The 20,225-nt window shown below is 38.7% G+C and overlaps 1 protein-coding gene across 1 annotated transcript; it reads right to left on the bottom strand.

Moving 5' to 3' along the window:
* Positions 1-18,631: 18,631 nt before the first annotated feature.
* Positions 18,632-19,947, bottom strand: LOC133993335 (THAP domain-containing protein 5-like). Its single transcript, XM_062432249.1, has 2 exons — positions 19,823-19,947; positions 18,632-19,396 (listed from the first exon to the last, which is right to left on the bottom strand). Exons 1-2 carry the CDS (start codon positions 19,904-19,906, stop codon positions 18,632-18,634), a joined length of 849 nt encoding a protein of 282 aa, XP_062288233.1. The 5' UTR covers positions 19,907-19,947.
* Positions 19,948-20,225: the final 278 nt, after the last annotated feature.

Here is a 20,225-nt window from a genome sequence, read left to right as displayed (position 1 = left end):
CTGCTACAGTTGCTACTCCTTGACATATTATTAGTCACCACAACTACTGCAGCCCCAAATAATGATTAACTTAACGTAATTTCAGTCACAATTTAGTCTAACCCATAACGTTATCCAGGCTGAAACTGATGATGCATTACATATTAATCTTACCTGATATGAAGTGTGCGCTGCAAACACGAGCGTTGTTGATTATATTTTCAGTCCTATCCTTCCGTCTAATCGCGTTCAACCAAAGTAGTCTACGACTGGCAGTGGCTGGTATGCGATAAAACTTGTGTGTTTTTGCTTTTGCGGTTTTGGCACCCAAAAACACAGCAAGGCGACATTTTCACAGGTGTTCGCCTCCAGCTAACGCCGTGACGTCACAGTGACGTAGGCCATGAAAGGGTCTATTGATGTGCTGTTGACAGTAGTTCAAGAGCTAACGTTAGCACACGAGCAGGTGGAAAATAGCTTATTTAACTAACGTTATCATTGGGTGTTTTTAACTGTTATCATATACTATTAAGGGCAGTAGGTACACACCAAGTAACATTCCTTCAGTAAGGTTATTTTTTGCAAGTCTTGTTCATTTCATTGTCAAAAACAATACATCTATTGGAATTATTTCTTTATCTTTCAGGAAGAAAATATCCTGAGCTAAACAGCTGCATTATGGCATGTGGACCTGGGAAACCGAAGAGAAGTGAGTATTATTTACTTGTTAGTTAGTTACTTGAGTATGAGTTATCATTGCTATTGAATGTATAACAGTAAAACAGTTTGTACAGCTAATTCAAGGGAATAATGTATTTATAGATAAGTTAAAGTCTGTGTAAAGTCAAAATAATCATGTTGGTTACCCATTGCCTCAGCCTGGCGTGATCACCTAAAGTAAATCTGTTTGGTGGGGAAAAGTGGTTACAGTAGTGAATTCACTCAAAATTCCAAAATGATGTGTGCATTAACAGTTTACACTAACAAGGCACCACATCTGCAATGTACTGTACATTTACTATGAAACTGAGAATATCCATGCAAAATTGGTATTTTAACTGAACTATCTCTGACTGAATTGAATATAACTGAATTGTGAATCCAGGTAAATGTGCCAGATTGAGACTAGGCATGGGCCGGTTACCAGTTTCAAGGTATATCACGGTATGAAAAAGTCACGGTTTCAAAACCACTAATTTTTGATTATTATTCATTTTAAATACGTCATCATGTTCTATATATGATTAAAAATAAAAGACTGTTCAATGGAAACGTTTACTGAGGTTAGATTCAAGTGAGAAGTTGGTGAATTCTCCATTGACTTGTATAGAGACGGAAGTCCTTTTGACACCAAAACGGTCACCTCCTGGTGGCCTTTTGATAGTATGCAGTTCTAAGTTACTTCCGCGTTGGCCTCATTTCGGAAGACCGGAACTCCCTGCCTGGTTAGACCTTACATCTATAGAGAATACTCCACCAGCTCAGGTTGATGCAGATATGGCAGAAGAGCAGCCAGAAAATGCAGGTCAAGCTGTGGTAAATGCCATACCTCAGAATCAGGATTTTAATCCACCAGTGTCCTCCACACCACAGAAAGATAGGTCCCATAGTTTATAGGCAACAATAAGACATACTGCAGTCAGTATAACCACAATGGGGGTCGGAGGTATAAATGTTCAGAAATCGTTGGTTTTATTTTAGCACCTTATGGGCTTCAGAAAATAGTTATAAACATTATAAAAACTCAAACGGTCCATCAGACCGTCGCTGTGACAAGGAAAGGATTTTTTAATTTATTTTTATTTATTGAGCTCTTGCCTTGATGACAACATCCAGTCTCAGAATATGAGAAAACTGGTCATTTTTTGTTTCCCTTTGCCAATGATTTTATCTTTTGTTATTCTAAATATGAAAAGAAAATCTAACCATTTTTATATTTCTGCTCAACGCTATTTGACCAGGAAAAAGAAAAACAGCTTGAATTTCAAGTTAATCTTTTGTATTTTAAATAGAAAATCAAATAACCACTTGTTTTTTGGGTGGATTAAATTTAATTATTCTTCTTGTTTTTTTACTTTACGGTAGCTTTTATTGCACTTACAGTAACATAGGGAGTGTAGCTGTCACCTCCAGTTTTCACCTGGTTCACTGTCTCTGTGTGAGCAGCACACACTGAGGGCTCAGCTCCACCAGAGATTAACCATACGGCTCTTTAATACTGAGATCATCATCATAGCCATAAAGAAGATCTCTCAATAAGACTTTGCTTTCTTACATTGATTGAACCAACCAAAACCAGCATAATGTCGCCATGTACTTTTAAATAGCACGCAGGTGTTCACTCTCTACCTCGCTCGACCACAACTAATAACAGCGTTAATAACAGGCTAACGTTAGCGGCTCCTCTGCTCCCTCTCAGCGAGGCAGAGTTGAACCTCCGTGCAGCAGACAGAGACAGTGCAAAGTTGTCACAACTTAACTCAGTAAGATGCAGTAATGGTCTGCTTGCGTCCAACACCATTTTAACAATTTATTGATAGTTGAAAAGTCTGCTCTGTGTGTTTGTTGTGATAATAATGTAGAGTATCTCATTATATACTATTATTATACCTTTGTAATTCTCATCATTGGATCTGCATTGATCTCATATATGGCCAGTCTGCAGTCCAATTGACGGAAATCCGTCATAGCGACGAAGAACTTTAATCCCTTAAATTAAGTATGAAGAATAGAAACAATTCTAGAATATGAATTAAATTATCAAATTATCAGAAATTATAACATATTGCTAATACAAAACACAGAAATAAAAGTAAATTGCACAAATCCTATATCAAAACTCCCTCCATGTATGGTGAAGAGTCCACAAAGACTTTCTCAATGTTGAAATCCATCAAGTCATCCACATACCTTGAGCAATATGCGATATATACAAAGACTTTTAAAAAAAATATTACAATTTTTATGTTGTGTGTCACTAAACAGTGAGACTGTTTTCTTATAATGGCATGTTACACTTTGTATGACATATTTATCTCTGTAAGTGTATTTCTAGCTTATTTATTGTGTTGAAAGTGTTGTGAAACTTAAGTGCAATAGTTTATACTACATGTTCATTATAAAAATAAAAATAAATGCTTTGAAAAATAAAGGAATGTAATACTTAAATATTGTTGCCTCTGTTTTCACTGGTCTGGCTCTGCATTCTACCTCCTGGCCTTTGCACTTTGAAGAAAGGGTCTCCAGCCGATGTGGTGGCGCTTGTGTTCAGTCAGTATTTTCATTGTAATGTAGGGCAGCAAGGTAGACCTGTACAATAAAGAGAAAATCAAACATGTAAGTAACTGCAGAAACTGTACAAATGTTCATAAGTTGTAAGTAACCACAGTTTAATTGACCTGCACTGCAATTTTTTTAGGAGCAATGTGAAGGATGACATGGTGGAAAGCCTCCAAAGATAAATTTGGGTGGTGGGGACAGATTCCGAAACTAATTAGTAATGACAGTATTTGCGATTAACTTTTAAAACCTAAGTAGTTGGATGAGTAGTGATTATGCTACCTGTATAACACATTTTAGTTTGGAAAAAGTATTTTTTCATGAATCCCTGATGCTTGGGCCCAGCGGGGGTTGACTCCACTTCCAACTCCCAACCCTGCTGACTGCATCCTAACTTGCTGTTAACATTAGCTAGTGCTAAACAGCAAAATGCTTACTAGTTTGCCAGTGCTAAACGGCAAAGGAAATACACAGTACTTTATTTTAAAATACTTACATCTCCCTTGCTGCAGGTTAGTTACGGACAGCTGGAATCAATCCTCTCTCAGGAAAAGTTTGGTAGGTGTACTGACCCAGGATGATGAAGCAGTCCAACAGGAGGTGGTTAATACACAGGTTCAGGTTTTTACCAACTGTAGCTGGGACGTTGCCATCAAAAATAAATATAGTCTTCTGTTCTCTGAGGCTGGGAGCTGATGGAGTGATTTGTGCTGTACAACAGACACAGCAGTTCATGTTTTATTTTTTTAGCTCTTAGCTTCACACCGTGTTTATGAGGCTGGCGCCTGCCGGAGTACAGTGACAGACCTCCAAAAGGTAGCTGTACTTGGTGAGTGGAGATACTCAGATGGGGGGGGTGGTATTATTCAAATGATCTGATAGTGTCACCATTAACAGAGGCACATCTGAACGGCTTGTTAAATGACATGTTGTAACATCTGTAGCTCAATAATCGAGCTAGCTCAGGTGAGTTGTAGTACAAAGTTCTTTGCTAGTAGCCAGGTAAAGCTAAACGCTAAGCTAATTGCTAGCTATACTTACACCATATTTGCTGTTTAAGTTCAGGTACAAAAAACAGTTTGGGTTATGGAAATGTTTTCTTATGTTTCCAACATACTTTGGTGCATACTCCTATGTCCTAAAAACTTAGCTAACGCTAATTGCTATGCTAAGGCCTAGCGCTAAGCTAATTAGCTTTTAATGGACAGTTGATAGCATAGTGATGAAATAAAAGGGCATTACACTTTTCTTTTTTAATGAAAGCAATTTGGTTTTAACACAGCTTAACAGTTGTAGTAATACTACATTGTGATATAACTTATGTTGGTTATTAAAAGTATAACAATAGTAGTAATATTTGAACTTTAATGGAGGAATTAAGAGTACTAAAAACAAAGTTAACCTATGGCTTCAAAGAGACTTATCATTATATGGCATGGAGTACTCCTGTCCAAAGCGGAAGGGCTGTGTTGTTTTGTTTACCCTTCACTTTCTTTCTTTGTTAGTGACTCCACAGCTAACAACGTTAACAAATTATTCCTTGATTTCATTTAGAAAAATAAAACTTACAAACTTAAGAAAACGGTACTATCTAATAGCAGAGCTGAAGGAGGTCTCGACGTGTTAAATATTATGGATAGGCCTACTGTTAATATTTCTTTTTTAAATTAACTGGATTAAAAAATGCCTAGAAACCCAAACTCTGTATGGTTCTTCATCCTAAACAAACTTTTAATAAAATCGGTGGCCTGTCTTTTGTCTTAACATGTAACTACTCACCTAACAGACTTCCTGTTTCATTGTCTATGTTTCATCAGTAGTCTCTCCTTACCTGGAAGCTATACTTCGTCCACAACTTTTCTCCTCACAGAACTTTCTCATGGAATAATGATAATATAACAATCTGTTAATATAATAATCTGTTAGAAATAAATCTTTGTTTTATCCAAAGCGGTTCTAAAGAAATATTGTAAGCATTTTGTCTGTATTTGATGAACACGGTTTGATAATGTCTTATGATAGTTTTATGACAAAGCACAGCTTTCCCATACCATTCTAATAATATAATACGGTTATTAAACCATTCCTAGAGGAACGTTTTTTTGGAACTCACAATTGGATGACATAGACTGGAAAAAAACCTTGGTTTTTACCTCATGAATTTTGTATTTCTAATAAGGCAAAAGAAATTCATTTCAAAATTCTACACAAAATCTACCCTGTAAACTCTATTATATCTTAATATGTGGACGTTGATAGCTCTTGTTCTTTTTATAGACAAGCTGATGAAACACTTATTCATCTTTTCTTTCATTGTGAAATAACAAAAACGTTTTGGTCTGATTTAAATAATTTCATTTTCCATTCTCACAATGTCACTGATATTTTTACTCTTAAAGATATGTTACTATGACAGACAAAATAAGTTGGTGTATTGTTCTTTATCCATAAACAAAAATTCTTAGGTTCTCAGCCTTTATTTCCCTTTTTTCTGTAGAAATCAATTAAATTGTCAAATCACATTCCTTGATAAACAATATGAAAAGTAATAGATTTATAGAACATTATAAAAATATATGTTGAACTCCCTTGAAAATAAAACTTACCTTTTCTGTATTGTAAATTGTTGTATAATTTATTGTAATGCATATAAATGTATTATTTTTCTCTATTTTGTTTTCATCCTTTGTTAGTTTGTTTATTTATTTATATGTATTCATGTGCATATATGTTATATATATTTTAGTATATATTTATATTTGTACATGTATGAACTTATGTATTGTTGATATTCAGCTCTCTGTCATGGTTTGTATATTTTGTTAAATAAAGTTTTGTTGTTTTTTTTAACTGACATTAGAACTATATGATGTCAGAGGTCAAAAAAGTCAAAAATGACATCACAAAAGAACTTGGAATTTTGATCACTCATATAAGGCACCTGTGTGAATTCTACTCATTTTACTTGTAGCAGTTGAACAGACAACACTCAAATCAACAAGTAAGAAATCCAAAGAACCACACAAAAGTCAAACCAATCAACGACTGTGATACAGGTAAATCACTATCTTTCTTTTTGATCTAGCAACATTTCTGATCTCCAGTTATACTTTAATTTACAACCAAGAGGTGTTCAGAAATGTCCAATGTAAAGATGTGTTTAGTCATTTAAGGGTGTTTAGTCTACATTTGACAGCAGTCAAAGCTCAGAGGTGAGCCATAGTTAAGCTTACATTTAACAATTTGATACACCTGGTGGGAATGCATTCACTTTTGATAAGAGCTAAGACAGACAGGTGAACACTGAAGTATGTAATGCAAGTCATCTGAAAAATAGTGTGTGGAAATAGTATGGGTTCTAGTCATGGATGGTAAGGTCACAGTTAAAGATAAGGCTGTCTGTGTGTGGAAAATAATGTTAATTCGTCTGAGGCACTAAGATATTCGAAATATATTCCAACGAATTGCCTGACATTTGGTATTCATCAAACTTGATTTTTGAAAAAAGTGACAGCCCTAATAGAAACTATACACACGCTGTAGTTGAAAAAATTAAAACATTGTTGTGGTCCTTTAAAGTGAATGAAAGCAACTTCTCCTATCTCTTTTAAGCTTTCTGAGAAAAAGAAGAATGGCATTCAGGAACGATCATACCTTCTCCCGTGTGAGAACCACAGTCGCACTCCCCCAAAAATATCAATACATGAAGGTTCTGGGTGAGGGCACCTATGGAATGGTGCTAAAGTGTGTCAAGAAAGACACTAAAGATATTGTAGCAGTGAAGATCCCCAGAAACATCGATTTCAATATCAGCTTGGAGGTAAGACTCAGATGATTGTTAAAGCACTTTTATACTTTGTACAGTAAGACTAGTATTAAGTTATTTAAGTTATATTTGGTATAATACTTGTAAAAAGGCAATTATTAGGAAATAATGTACTTGGTAAAGATATAGTGAATAATAATACAACTATCTGTAGTGAGACTGAATCACCACAGCTCTGCCTTTCTGTATTGTCCCATCGGTCCAACTGTTACCTCTGACTTTCAACAAGTTAACATATGAACCATCTGTAAATAACTAATCTTGTCAAACTTGTCTCCAGCTTGCCATGTTGGAGAGGTTAATGTCCCACAAATTGGATCGGCGCAACATTGTCAAGTTTTTCGAGTCGTTTGAAACAAGTCGTGGCACAGCGCTGGTCTTTGAGCCACTGGATATCAGCCTGCACAGTTACATCCACTCAAATCACCCGTTAAGTCTGAATGACATCAGACTTATCACACAGCAGGTATGAATACACTACCACTAGATAACAAGCAAAACACTCAATACTGTGTCACTTTGAAACTTCTACATGTCTCTTATGTTCTATTACTGACCTTATTACTGACCTTGCACATGTAGGCGGCCACAGCATTGGATGCACTGAAGAGCATCCAAATTATTCATGGTGATGTCAAACCAGACAACATTATGATAGTGGATCGTGAGAAACATCCCCTTAAAGTTAAGCTTATCGACTTCGGATTGGCCATCCCGAAATCAAAGATGAGGCAGGGCATGTCACGTCAGACGCTTCAGTTCAGGTGAGTTCTATAGAGATATTGATCATTGTTATACTGGAGTGTGTTTGTAGTCTAGCAGTTTTATTATAAGTAACTGTGTGCTTCCTGTATATATTTGCTATTTGTTTAGCTCGTCCCTGTGCTAGATTTTATTTTGAATATTTAAAATATGACCGTGTTCCTCATTCTGTGTACTGGTTTTCTTCCACCCTCAGGTCTCCAGAAGTGATTTTGGGCCTCCCCTTTTCTGAGGCCATTGATATGTGGGCACTGGGATGCATACTGGCCGAGATGATCCTTCCCTATAAACTGTTTCCAGGATGCGATGAATATGAAACAGTAAGTCATTATTATACTATACTGGACTGTCCACTTGCTATTTACTCTGTTTATAATTGATCAAGTAATGTTACTCCTCCTGAGGGTATAAGTTTGCTGTCTAAAGAATGACTGGGTGGGGGTCTTAAAAGCAAAGGTCTTTGATTACTGTCAGTGCCACAGTAGTACGGTGCTGTGATCAAGGTTATACATTAGTGAGCAGTTTTAGCAAAGCACTTAGACAAAAACAGATAAGAAGCATGCCTGTTGCATAACTTATTGTAATGTTGTGTTTTATTTCCAGTTGAGATACATGGTTAAACTACTGGGTCATCCAGCAGATAATCTAATTAGAAAGAGTCCAAGGAAACTCTCCTATTTCAACAAGGTGTTCTTCACAAGCTGGAGGCTCAAGGTACCACAATAAGTCATATTTACCAATCTCTTCTCTGATTAAGATGATGTTTCATCCTTCCAACATTTAACAGTTAAGCAGTTAGACTCATTACTATATATTGAACCTTCTTTTAGACGCCTTGGGAGTTCTGTGGAAAATCGATGGATGACCGCAGGAAGTACACATATTCATCCCTGGATTCACTGAAAAATGTAAGTATTAATTGGGTGCTGTCATTGCCATTAACAGTTGATACATTTTAATGAATTATGAGGACTTATGAAGTTTTGTGCTGGATTTGACCATTGTTTCCTTTACTAGGTATGTTTGTTGAAGGGAAACACAGACATATATACACAGGAGCAGATGATAGAGCTGTTGAAGGCCATGCTCCACATGAACTGGACTGAGAGGATTACACCAAGTGAGGTCCTCCGTCATCCATTCTTGGATGGCTACCACAACCCTGGGTAAGTGTGTTTGTGTGTGTGTGTGCGTGTTGAGAAGTAAATATAGTGGTAGTGATCAATGTAACGGTGAGGATGGAAAATACACTTATCACTGTATGCAACAAGCTAATAGTTAACAACTCACTGAATATCTTTAGCAATAATAAGTTTAGCATTAAGTTGGACAGTACTCACACTGTACTAATATTAACATGCTAATGTTAATTACAAACATTTCTATACCAGACGAAGCACAGTAAGATTTTCCCAGTAGTACTTACTAAATGCATGTTTTCATTTTGCAGAACAATTGAAAGCCTCAGTTCAGAAAATAAGTCTTCCATCATGCCTTGGCCTTCATCATCCACTAACAGCCTGGAAGAGGACAGCGGTGTTGAGAGTAATGTCAGGTAAGATTATTTTTTACTGGTCATCATCATCATCCCTCAGATAGAGGAGAAATATTTCTTTCTTGACACAAACAGGGATAATATCCTAACTCTGTGTGTGTGTGTGTGTGTGTGTGTGTGTGTGTGTGTGTGTGTGTGTGTGTGTGTTTTTTTTTTTAGCTCGATTACATTGGATGGTGAGGACTCTGACGATTCTGAAGCTGACCCAGACCACCGAAATCCAACACCTACGATGCCGGTTGTAGTCTGTCCTGCCACTACCGAAGGCACAGTGGTGGTAGACTCTAAGGCTGTCTCCGATGATGTGACTGACCAGGACCCGGACCAGGACCCGGACCAGGACCCGGACCCGGACCAGGACCAAGACCAGGACCAAGACCAGGATCAGGACCAGGACCAGGACACCATGGAAATTGAAGAAGACACCCACAGTCCACCTCCAACAACGCCCAGGTTAGAACTGAACTGGTAGGCGGCTGTGTGCCCTGACCGGTTGGGTTAAGAATATGTGAACCTTATTTTGTTCTAATTCATCTTTATTTAATATTTTTATGAACTCAATGCATGCTTAGTATATTTCAGTAGGTTGTGGAAGTGCACTACAACATAGATAATTTGATCTAATTTATTTTATCAAATTTTTTACATTAATTTTTGTATTGTTTCTAGTGTTGAATTACACGTAATGTTTAAGGATGTTTCCATGACAATAACAGGAATGTTTGTGTTTAGTCTGCAGGCTGGGATGAACACAATGTCAGAGTCACTCAAAGACAAAGAGAGCGACTCAACGGCTGCGATGTCGGAGGACTCGACCGTAACAGTTGAGACCAGCACTACAAAGGGTGAGGACGTGTATCAACTGTTCACGGTGAAGGAACCACAGCTACAGCCACAGGAGAGGCAGGAGAAGAAGAAGAACTGCTTCCGGCGTTTCGTCTCATGGATGAGGAAGAACTTCCGCTCCCGCAAGATTGGTGTTGAGGTGGTGGAGGAGGGTAAGAAGTGAAGATCTGTGAAGGTTCTTCTAGCATGAATTACTACAAAAACCTTCACAGATCTTAAGGGGCGGCACGGAGGCTCAGTGGTTAGCACTGTGTCCTCACAGCAGAAGGTCCTGGTTTTGAATCTAGGCTCTCTTCCTGTCTGTGTGGAGTTTGCATGTTCTCCCCGTGTGTTTGCGTGGGTTTCCTCCGGGTTCTCCGGTTTCCTCCCACACTCCAAATACATGCAGCTCAGGTTAATTGGACATTCTAAATTGTCACCAAACTTTTATTATTTTTATTCTATAATCACTATTATTTCTTTATTTATCTATTATTTATTTAATCTATATATATATATATTCAATATTCCTTCCACTTTTTATTTATTTATTATTGTAAATATTGTAAATAAAACTTTAAAAAATATTCATCTTTATTTGAATCTTTGTTTTGTTCTTTTAAATGGGTCATAAGACTTTCTCTCATTAATTCAACATTTTCATATTATTCAGACTTTTTACACAATCACAGCACTAATTTCATGAAATGTTCATTTCTTCTCAGATTTTAATAGCAGTGTGTGTTGTGTTAAATCTTCAGACCCTCAGTGAGTGATCAGGCCTTAACATTTTAATACAAATCTTTGAGTCCTTCTGTCACATCAACACACGTCTTCATCACTCTCTCTCCTCCTCCTCAAAATAGAAGTGTTTATATCAACTCATCAGGGCTTAGACATGTTTTAAAGGTCTATTTTAAAGGGTTATTCCACTCAAATGTTTTATATTTAATCAAAGACAATTAACTTAAGCTCAGTTGAGTCCTTGATCTAAAACCACTTTCATTGTCTAGTACAGGGGTTCTTTTGCAAGCTGGGCCCCCCAAAGCTGGTTCATTGCAGCTGGGCCCCCCCCTCGGTGCTAACCCAACTACACCACCAGTATTATCATTACTAGGCTATTGCTATAATTGGGAATTGGCAGACCTCTGATATGAATTTATGCTTTATAATTGTTATTATTACTAGGCCTAACAGTAGGCATATCATCTGCATTTTACAGAAGCTTGCAGATAGGCAATGTTAATGTGAGACCTGAGCCTGCTTTGCCTTGCAAAGGTCCTCAATTCTTGGGGCAATGTTTGATAAACATAGCCTCAAGTCATCCTTGATTTGAGCACGATTGCGGTATTTTGTTTTGAGTGCAGTCATTTTTGAAAATCCTGCCTCACACAAATATGGTGACGCGAAAGGGATGAGAATCTTTAAGGCAACGTCACAGAGTTGAGGGTATTCCTGCCTCAATGCTGCCCAGAAAGACGAAAGAGGGCAGGAGGTAAAGAGTTCCTTCAGCCTACTGTCACTCTTCAGCTCAATAAGCTGTTCCTGCATATCAATTGACAGCTCGTTTGCTGTGCACACAAATGGATCTCGAACCCACGAAAAAGAGCTATAATCCTCTTTGAAGTACGTCGCAAATTGTTTTCTCATTGCTGACAGGTGCTCAGACGCTGATCGAAATAGAGAAGAGAAAACATGTGACGTGCCTGCATCAGTGATAAAGTCTGCAAGGCTTGGGAACATGTCGCAGTTCCCTCGACTGATGCGGCCATGCCAGAGGTCAAGTTTTTGTGTCAAAGCGTCCACTCTGTCAGCAAGGAGCAAAACATGAGTTTCTCGGCCTTGCAAAGACAGGTTGAGGCCATTCAAGCGGTCAAATATATCGACCAAATAGGACAGAGACACAAGCCACATAGTGTCATCCAGATGCTTCGCCAGATCTGAATTTATTTCTGTTAAAAAACGCTTCACCTCATCTCGCAGCTCATACAAGCGCTGTAACACCCTCCCCCTTGAGAGCAAGCGAACTTCCATGTGCAGAAGCAGCTGTTCGTGCCCTGATCCCATCTCCTGGCAAAGGATCCCAAACAAGCGAGAGTTAAGCGGCCATGATTTGATGAGATTTATCATTTTCACTGATTGGTTCAGAACGGAGTCAAAGAGAACCGTCATTTTTTTAGCAGCTAGTGCTTTGCGATGGACCATGCAATGGGTCCATTTCACAAATGGAGCTACCTGCTGAACACGAGCAGCTAGGCCACGCTCACGGCCAGTCATTGCCCGCGCACCATCCGTGCATAAGCCAACGCATCGGTCCCAAGGCAAACCATTTTCATGGATAAATGCATCAAGGACATTGAAGACGGCTTCTCCAGTATGCGACTGAAGAGGACATCCTCCTCAATTTCCTTGTCCCAGAGATACCTGATATAGGTAAGAAGTTGTGCCTGCCCAGCAATATCAGTTGATTCATCCAACTGCAACGCGTAATATGGACTCTTTTTAATTAATTCGATCAGTCGCTCTCTGATGTCATTAGACATGTCTGCAATTCTCCTAGTGACTGTATCATTTGAGAGGGGCACTGTACCTAGTTTGGCTGCTGCACTATCTCCGATCATTATTCTGCACATATCTTGCGCGGCCGGCAAAATGAGAGTCTCGGCAATCGTATGCGGTTTACCCAGTTTACCTATTCTTTTTGCCACTGCATATGATGCCTCCAAACACTGTTTAGACACAGTGCTGTGCCCTGAAATGGTTGCCTGCTGCTGATGGAGGCCATCACGCTTTCTTTTAAAATAATCAATTGGTTTATCCTTAATGCCAGCATGCTTTGTTTCGAGGTGTCTTTTTAGTTTGCATGGCTTCATGCTTTCGTTTGCCAGCACCTCGGCACACACGACACACTGAGGTCTTCGATCAGCCGTGACTGTAAAGCCAAACTGAAGGTATGCTTCGTCGTACCTTCGAAGCTTTTTTGCAGCTGGTTGGCCTTGTTGGTTTTCACAAGAAATCTCTCCATTTTGAATGATGTGGATTGTGTTTTCAATAAAGTCTAACGAGTCTAACGATGTGTGCGTGGCTATGTTGAGAGCTAGTATGGGGGCTAATCAGTGGGACTTCAACAAGATCTTTATTTAATAGTAGGCTTCACAATAAGGATGGTTTTAAGACTGAAGGAATGTTCTTTGTATGTGTGTGTGTGTGTGTGTGTGTGTGTGTGTGTTTCTTCACGTGGGATGCAGCTAGTTTTGCAACATGCACGGTGGGGGGAGAGGGGTTAGCTATCAGTGCACGCTAGCAGTTTTGTTTTGTTTTTTAAGTATGTTTAAATGGTTGAAATGCTTTTTACACCTTTTTTAGAAATACATTTATGACTTATTTAATGTGTTTAGAAGAAAATGTCTGAATTCACTTTACAAAGTCTTTAACTGTGTGGAGCTAATCTATTAAAAGTGTTACTTCCTCTTTGTCTTTATAGCTTATAATATGATACATTCCTCACCATAATGTTTTTTCTCCATCCAGTGAACGTATGGATCATTGGTGACAGCTATGTCCGGCGTGGGGCTGAGAGAGCTGCAGAGACCATGGGGCACAACCTTGGTGACGACAACTTGCTTGTGCAATGGTCCTGCTGGGGTGGTCTGAGGTAGACAAGCCTTCTCCCGTTTTTCCACCGGTCCCTACAAGGAAGAGCAGTGCCGGATGTCCTCCTCATCCACTGCGGCGGGAATGACCTGGGGAGCGTTAAGAGTGTTGGCCTCGTCGCAGCCATGAAGGAGTACCTGCACCACCTCCACCTGCAGTACCCGGACATGAAGATCCTCTTCTCCAAACTCACCCAGAGGTGCAGGTGGAGGGCTGGTGCCAAACCTGCAAAGCTGGACAAGGCTCGCAGGTTTGTGAACAGTGTTATGGCTACATTTGTTTCTTGTTTAAATGGAATTTTTGTTCATCACCCTCACATCAGGTTTGACACTCCTGGGCTATTTGTGCGTTATGGAGTTCATTTAACCCCTAGGGGACTGTTGAAGTTGGGCTTTAATGGATTCTTTTTCAGCCCTGACCAATAGCCCACAGTGTCATGCCTCATGTGATGAGTGTTATTTTTGATAATATATTATTTTTCCTTATTTTAACAATTGTGGCCATAACATTGTTCAGATTTACCGGCTCTGCTCTTCCTTGTCCCCTACATCCTCCTATTCCCACCCTTTTTCTCCCTTAACCACCCCAGTCTAATCACCCCATGGTCTCTGACACTCTCTCTCCCCATGTCAGACGTAGCTTTCACAAAATGTAGTGTAAATAGTTCATGGTTTTATTATTATAGTTCATATCAGTGTGCTTTTCTTAGTGCAACACTTATTTAGAGAGTGATTGAGAATGGGGCAAATTTACATTCAAATACTCCATTATGTTGCCTTTTTGTCTCTTTCATATTGAATTAAGTAAACCAAGAAACTGTTAAAATGAATAGACTTCACAACAGCTTCTTATCCAAAGAAGAAAAATCTTATCCTAAATGTCCATATACACATGGATGAATAATGGACTTTTTGCACCTTCCGCTACTTATGCAGTTCTGTTAAAGCTTTTTAAACTATGCATCACAGCCAACCAAAAGACTGTTGAAGTATGCTCACTATTTTAGTAAAGCCAGTTTTTATTCCTTAACCTAAGCTTTGGACTCAAGTGTATAAACTGCTGCAATAAGCACTTTAAGCTACATATGAAGTATTTTTGTATGTCTACTGTTCTATTAATGACTTATACTTGAATAATGGTTACAGTGTGTTGCACTAGAAACTCAATTACATCTTTTCATTAATCAAACTTGTCTTGTGACAGTTGAGTTCCTTTACCTTGATGCACTATTTTATGTGCAATAAAGAATGTATGATGATCATGCCCTTAGTTTGTGGATGTTTTTTTAATGGCGTATATCTGGAATTGTAACAATAGCTACATGTACAGTATTGTAATTATGCAAATACATTGAGGTTTGTTGAATATGTAATTACAAGAGCTTTATTCAACATATAATAGCAACATTTATTAAATGTTCCAATCCTTAAACCTTAAAGGGATCAAAAATTATTAAGATTGGCTTTCTTAAAAAGTGTAAAACTGTTACATTAGGTTTATTTAAAACTCCATGTGACTGAATAATACAATCACGCATTACAAAGCCAAACATTTATCAATTACAATAACTAGTTATGAATAAAACTTACGTACATGAGCTGTACAACATCAACATTTTATTAGACTACGAATGGAAAACCATACAAGGACATGCAATATCGAGTACTAGTTGTAACAGACTCAAAATGTAATTGTCAAATCTGAAGTACACATGTAAGACTTTGTATGCCTACTACATAGGCCAGTTCCAGCTGCTTTCTATTGAAAACCCTATCCATGTCAAACTGGGAAATACTTTAACCTGTGAAGGTGATGACTCCAGACTTGATCCATCACTAAATTTGAAATTTTTTTTTAACTTGTTTTTAAATATGTTACTATCATTGCCTGTCTAATAACTGCAGAAATTAAGTCAGATGCAAGAAATTGAACCTCAGAATATTAAGGACAAAATTTCTACACTGCTACAATAGTTGGTCTATGGTTTCATCTGAGTGAGTTGAACTGGAATTGGTTTTCTGGAATCATCATCACAACCCACTTGAGAACCAAGGTTGTTGTCTATGCAGCCTCCGTTCTCCACAACCAGATGAATGGCACCAAATAACACTGCTCCACGCATGAGGTCTTCCTTCTGTTGGCATAGGTCATTGCAATGTGGATACCTTTCGAATTACAGACAAAGACAAAGACTTAAGTTGAGAAATGGTGGATTACAATGAATTATATACATATAACAGCTTGTCAGGATAGGTGCATATCTTAAGTCGGCCTCAATGAGAATTATTGTGTATGGACTCATCAGTGAATGGAGTCCTACATGACAAATGTTCTATGTATTGTACCTGAGAACAAACATCTTTGTTGTTATATGTCTATAATATGAAATAACAGCGTTTGTATGCATCTGTATGAGTAAAATTGTAAAAACTGTTCTGCGGTGTAAGAACATCAACAAATATGCTTAATGTCAAGGTAACTTAAAGATTTCCTGTCTTGTGTTTTCCATGTATTTCAAGAAAGGACTGTAGTCATGTTATACTTAAGTGAAAGAATTTATTAGCTTAGCTCATTTGTGCACGTTTCCAAACAGTTATTCAAGGCCTGTCTTAGTTTAAAACCCACTCACCACGCCAAGGTGCAGGCGAGAGTGGGAAGACAAAACAGGACAGAAATTGAGATCAAACACGCACGCCACATACACACACATTATATATATATATATAATATATATATAATAAAAAGATGACCTTTTATAGAAAATAAATCAGAAGAAAAGCTAAACAAAATATAGTTGTAAATAAAAAGGATACAAAATCTTTTTACCAGAATAATAAATTTGCCTTTAACAATGCTCTTCAAACCTATGACAAATGAGCCTAGCCTGACAACTGTAGTTTTTTTTTTTCATAAACTTTTTACAATTTTTCTAAAGCTTATTATTTTTTTAAATTTAACTTTATTTAGTGAACTTACAATGATACAAAACAATACATGGAAACTATGTACAATAGTCTTCAAGATATGGAGTTGGCATTATAATCACATGCTACAAATATTTCAATAACTACTTGTATAACTACTTGATGCAGACTCCAAGACATATTGAAATATATGGTTTGGGGATCCATGCAGAATCTGAAACTTAGGCCCCGTATATACAGGCTCTAAGTAAACTGTATGGCTGAGTGTAGAATGAATGTGAAAATCCGATGTGATGGGGAGTATCTGGCTTTAGTGTTGAAATCAGTTCTGTTTAGGACTACAATCCCTTGCTAAGTTTGCTTACCGGAGATGTAAGTGCTGTGTCTATATTAATACTTATTTGGTGAGCCGCCTGCGTACTAGCCTGCCCTCTTTAATTTGTTCCATCTGCCTTCTTGCCAAATGATTCATACGAATTTTACAGAACCAGGCAGACGCCATCTTGACCAGAACATGGACATGGTTTGCTTCAACACACATCAAACATGTGGTTGTGCAAATTTGGGAATAGGTTTTTCCACAAACAATCAGCAAGGACTTGGTTGACAACTGCTGACGTTGTTCCCTGTCCTTGTGGAGCCTTTCCCCCATTGTTTTTTAACAGCCTGTCAAAGCCCTTCTCAGTGGCCTGGCAAACAGCAATGATGCCGGCTGATGGTTTTTGTAGGCCACCTCTGTTCTTCAACGCCAGAAAAGGATGTGTGGAGGCCGGTCTTTTGATGTCAGTGCCTGTGAACACTGCATGCAGGAAATCTTCTGCATCATCTTTTTCACAACAAAGCATGTAATGTAGCTGATGGCAGCCTCTTTGTATTCAGAGAGGTTGTCCACATCTGGCAGGTCAGTGATGCTGTCTTCTCCCCCCCACCCCGTGCTCTGATTGCTGAAGAACAGCTCCAGGTGATCCTGACTAAGCTTGTATGTCAGAAGGTATCTGCATGGTGCACCTGGTCTCTCCACAAGATCTTCATAGATGTTAATCACACTTCTACCACAAACAATGACACACAAGCAAGCTTCTTCTGAGTGGCATGCATGTAGACCCACTTGTTGCTCTTGTTTTTAACCTTGAGCCCATGGAGACATGTCTCTTCCTGTTCCGAAATAGCCCTGGCACGATCTTTAGTTGATGGCTTCAGTGGTGCTTGGAGTCCTTTCCCGAATGGATTGCGGCTATTGAGGATGTCGAAAGCTGCATCAATTGTTCGCAAGAACTGAGCTGTGGCCAGGCATCCTCTGAACTGTGGATACTTCAATTCTTGCTCACAGTACTGTAGGGCATCAGCCACACTGCTGCTGAAAAGTTGGGCTGCAGGGTGGACCTTCATTTTTTGTTGTCGCCAATGGATATGTGCCATTCTCAGCTTGTTGCCTAGCCGAAGACATTCCTTTTTATTGAAGTTTGTGGAGTTCTTCAATGTACTGCCATCTGATCTGTTTCCCATTTTCTGTTTCCAACACTTAAGCTGTAGAAAATGCATTTCTTACAAGTTTTAACATGTGACATGGATCCAAGAGCACATGTACCTTTTGAGTTTGGTCCCCTGGATGGAGAAAATGAGGTCTCATGTTTGTGATGTTAATTTTGGCACCAAGCCCTCGGTTCATGGCAAATTTTGCAATGGTCCATCACATGTCAGTGAGACGACAAATGCATGAAGGCGAGAAAGGCTCTCCCGGATTACGTTCGCTCTCTCTGCCCCAGTCAAGCTGCTGATCATGAAGTATGCAATAGGGATCTGGAGAGTAGTCGCAAACTGCTTGAGTTATTCACAAAATGTTGCAGATTTCTTCTTCAACTGAATTCTCCTCAGAAGTTCCCTTGGAACATCATTTATAGAATCCAGAAGAGCTGCACATTCACTGGAGATCAGCAATTTTTTCTGAAGAACCTTTGTCAGACCTTTCAAGGAGGAGAGTTTTGACTTCAATCTCCTTGTCTGCTGATGCTTCAATCTAAGCTTTTTGCGAGCCACAAAAAGCTGATCCTGTACTGCATTTGCGCGACGTTTAAGTGTTTTGTAGCTGTGATCACCAAACACAGCAACATTGTGCTTTTGTGTTGTGCAGATGTAGTTATGATCAGGCAAAATTGATTGTGAGTCTACGCTTGTGGTACACTCAGTTATGTCATCGGTGACAGCCTCCTCTACATCAGCATGGACATCAATCATCACAATGTCATCGTGAAGAACACCGTCAACAACATTGGTCTTCTCAGCCGTGTTTTCCTCCACAATGGCATTGTTATGATCAGCATTACTACCACTATCTCCATTGTCAAAATCAGCAACAGCCTCATCATCTAACACAGGACATGAAGGTGTAACAGGTCCCGGCCTGTTGGGAGGCTGTGTAAGATAGCTGGATGAAGAGCATGAAGGGACAGATGTACAAACCAAACTGTCACTTACCTCCATAATCATACTTACCAACTTGGTCCGCATGGCCATGGTAGTGGTTTTTTTCAACAGATGTGGTGGAAAGTTGAAAATGGTAGCAACAGCGGTTTTCGTCAGCCTCCTCTTGCCCTAATGTTAAATCCAGAAAACGTATTTAATATTAATCACGCACACAGCAACTGAGCAAATCAACTTTTATGCACACAACTGGACCAGACTGGCAACTGTGCACAGAGAATACAAAGAGAATAATCCTCAACTGGGTTTGGAGTTCAGTTTATCTACCTACCCAAAAAAAAGAGACTAAACTCACCCCTAGTCTTTGTGCATGCCACGACGGGGTGTTCTGTAAACAAAAACCCTAACTCTATTAAATGTTGCTGTCCACACATTTATATACTTTTTTTTTACTGAAAAGTAACTCCATGTTAGATAATGTATTTCAGTTAATTAGTAAATGAGGCCCTAAGTATTCTCACTAAGTTTTCTCACATTTTGAAAATGTAGTGTGAAATTAGTGCACAGAGTAGAGTAGAGAGTAGAGTATCTGTCTACCTGAGGTGTGAAGAACTGGTCCTCCGTAAAGTGCATACTGCACAGACGTGAATACGTGTTGGGGGTCCAGTCCTTTCTCTTCATGTTGGTTACCCATTGCCTCAGCCTGGCGTGATCACCTAAAGTAAATCTGTTTGGTGGGGAAAAGTGGTGACTGTTGTGAATTCACTCAAAATTCCAAAATGATGTGTGCATTAACAGTTTACACTAACAAGTCACCACATCTGCAATGTACTGTACATTTACTATGAAACTGAGAATATCCAAGCAAAATTGGTATTTTAACTGAACTATCTCTGACTGAATTGAATATAACTGAATTGTGAATCCAGGTAAATGTGCCAGATTGAGACTAGGCATGGGCCGGTTACCAGTTTCAAGGTATATCACGGTATGAAAAAGT

Source organism: Scomber scombrus, chromosome 13, assembly GCF_963691925.1.
Source record: "Scomber scombrus chromosome 13, fScoSco1.1, whole genome shotgun sequence".
Lineage (NCBI taxonomy): Eukaryota > Metazoa > Chordata > Actinopteri > Scombriformes > Scombridae > Scomber > Scomber scombrus.
Note: the sequence above shows the minus strand (reverse complement) of the source record. Positions and strands in the feature narration are given on the sequence as shown.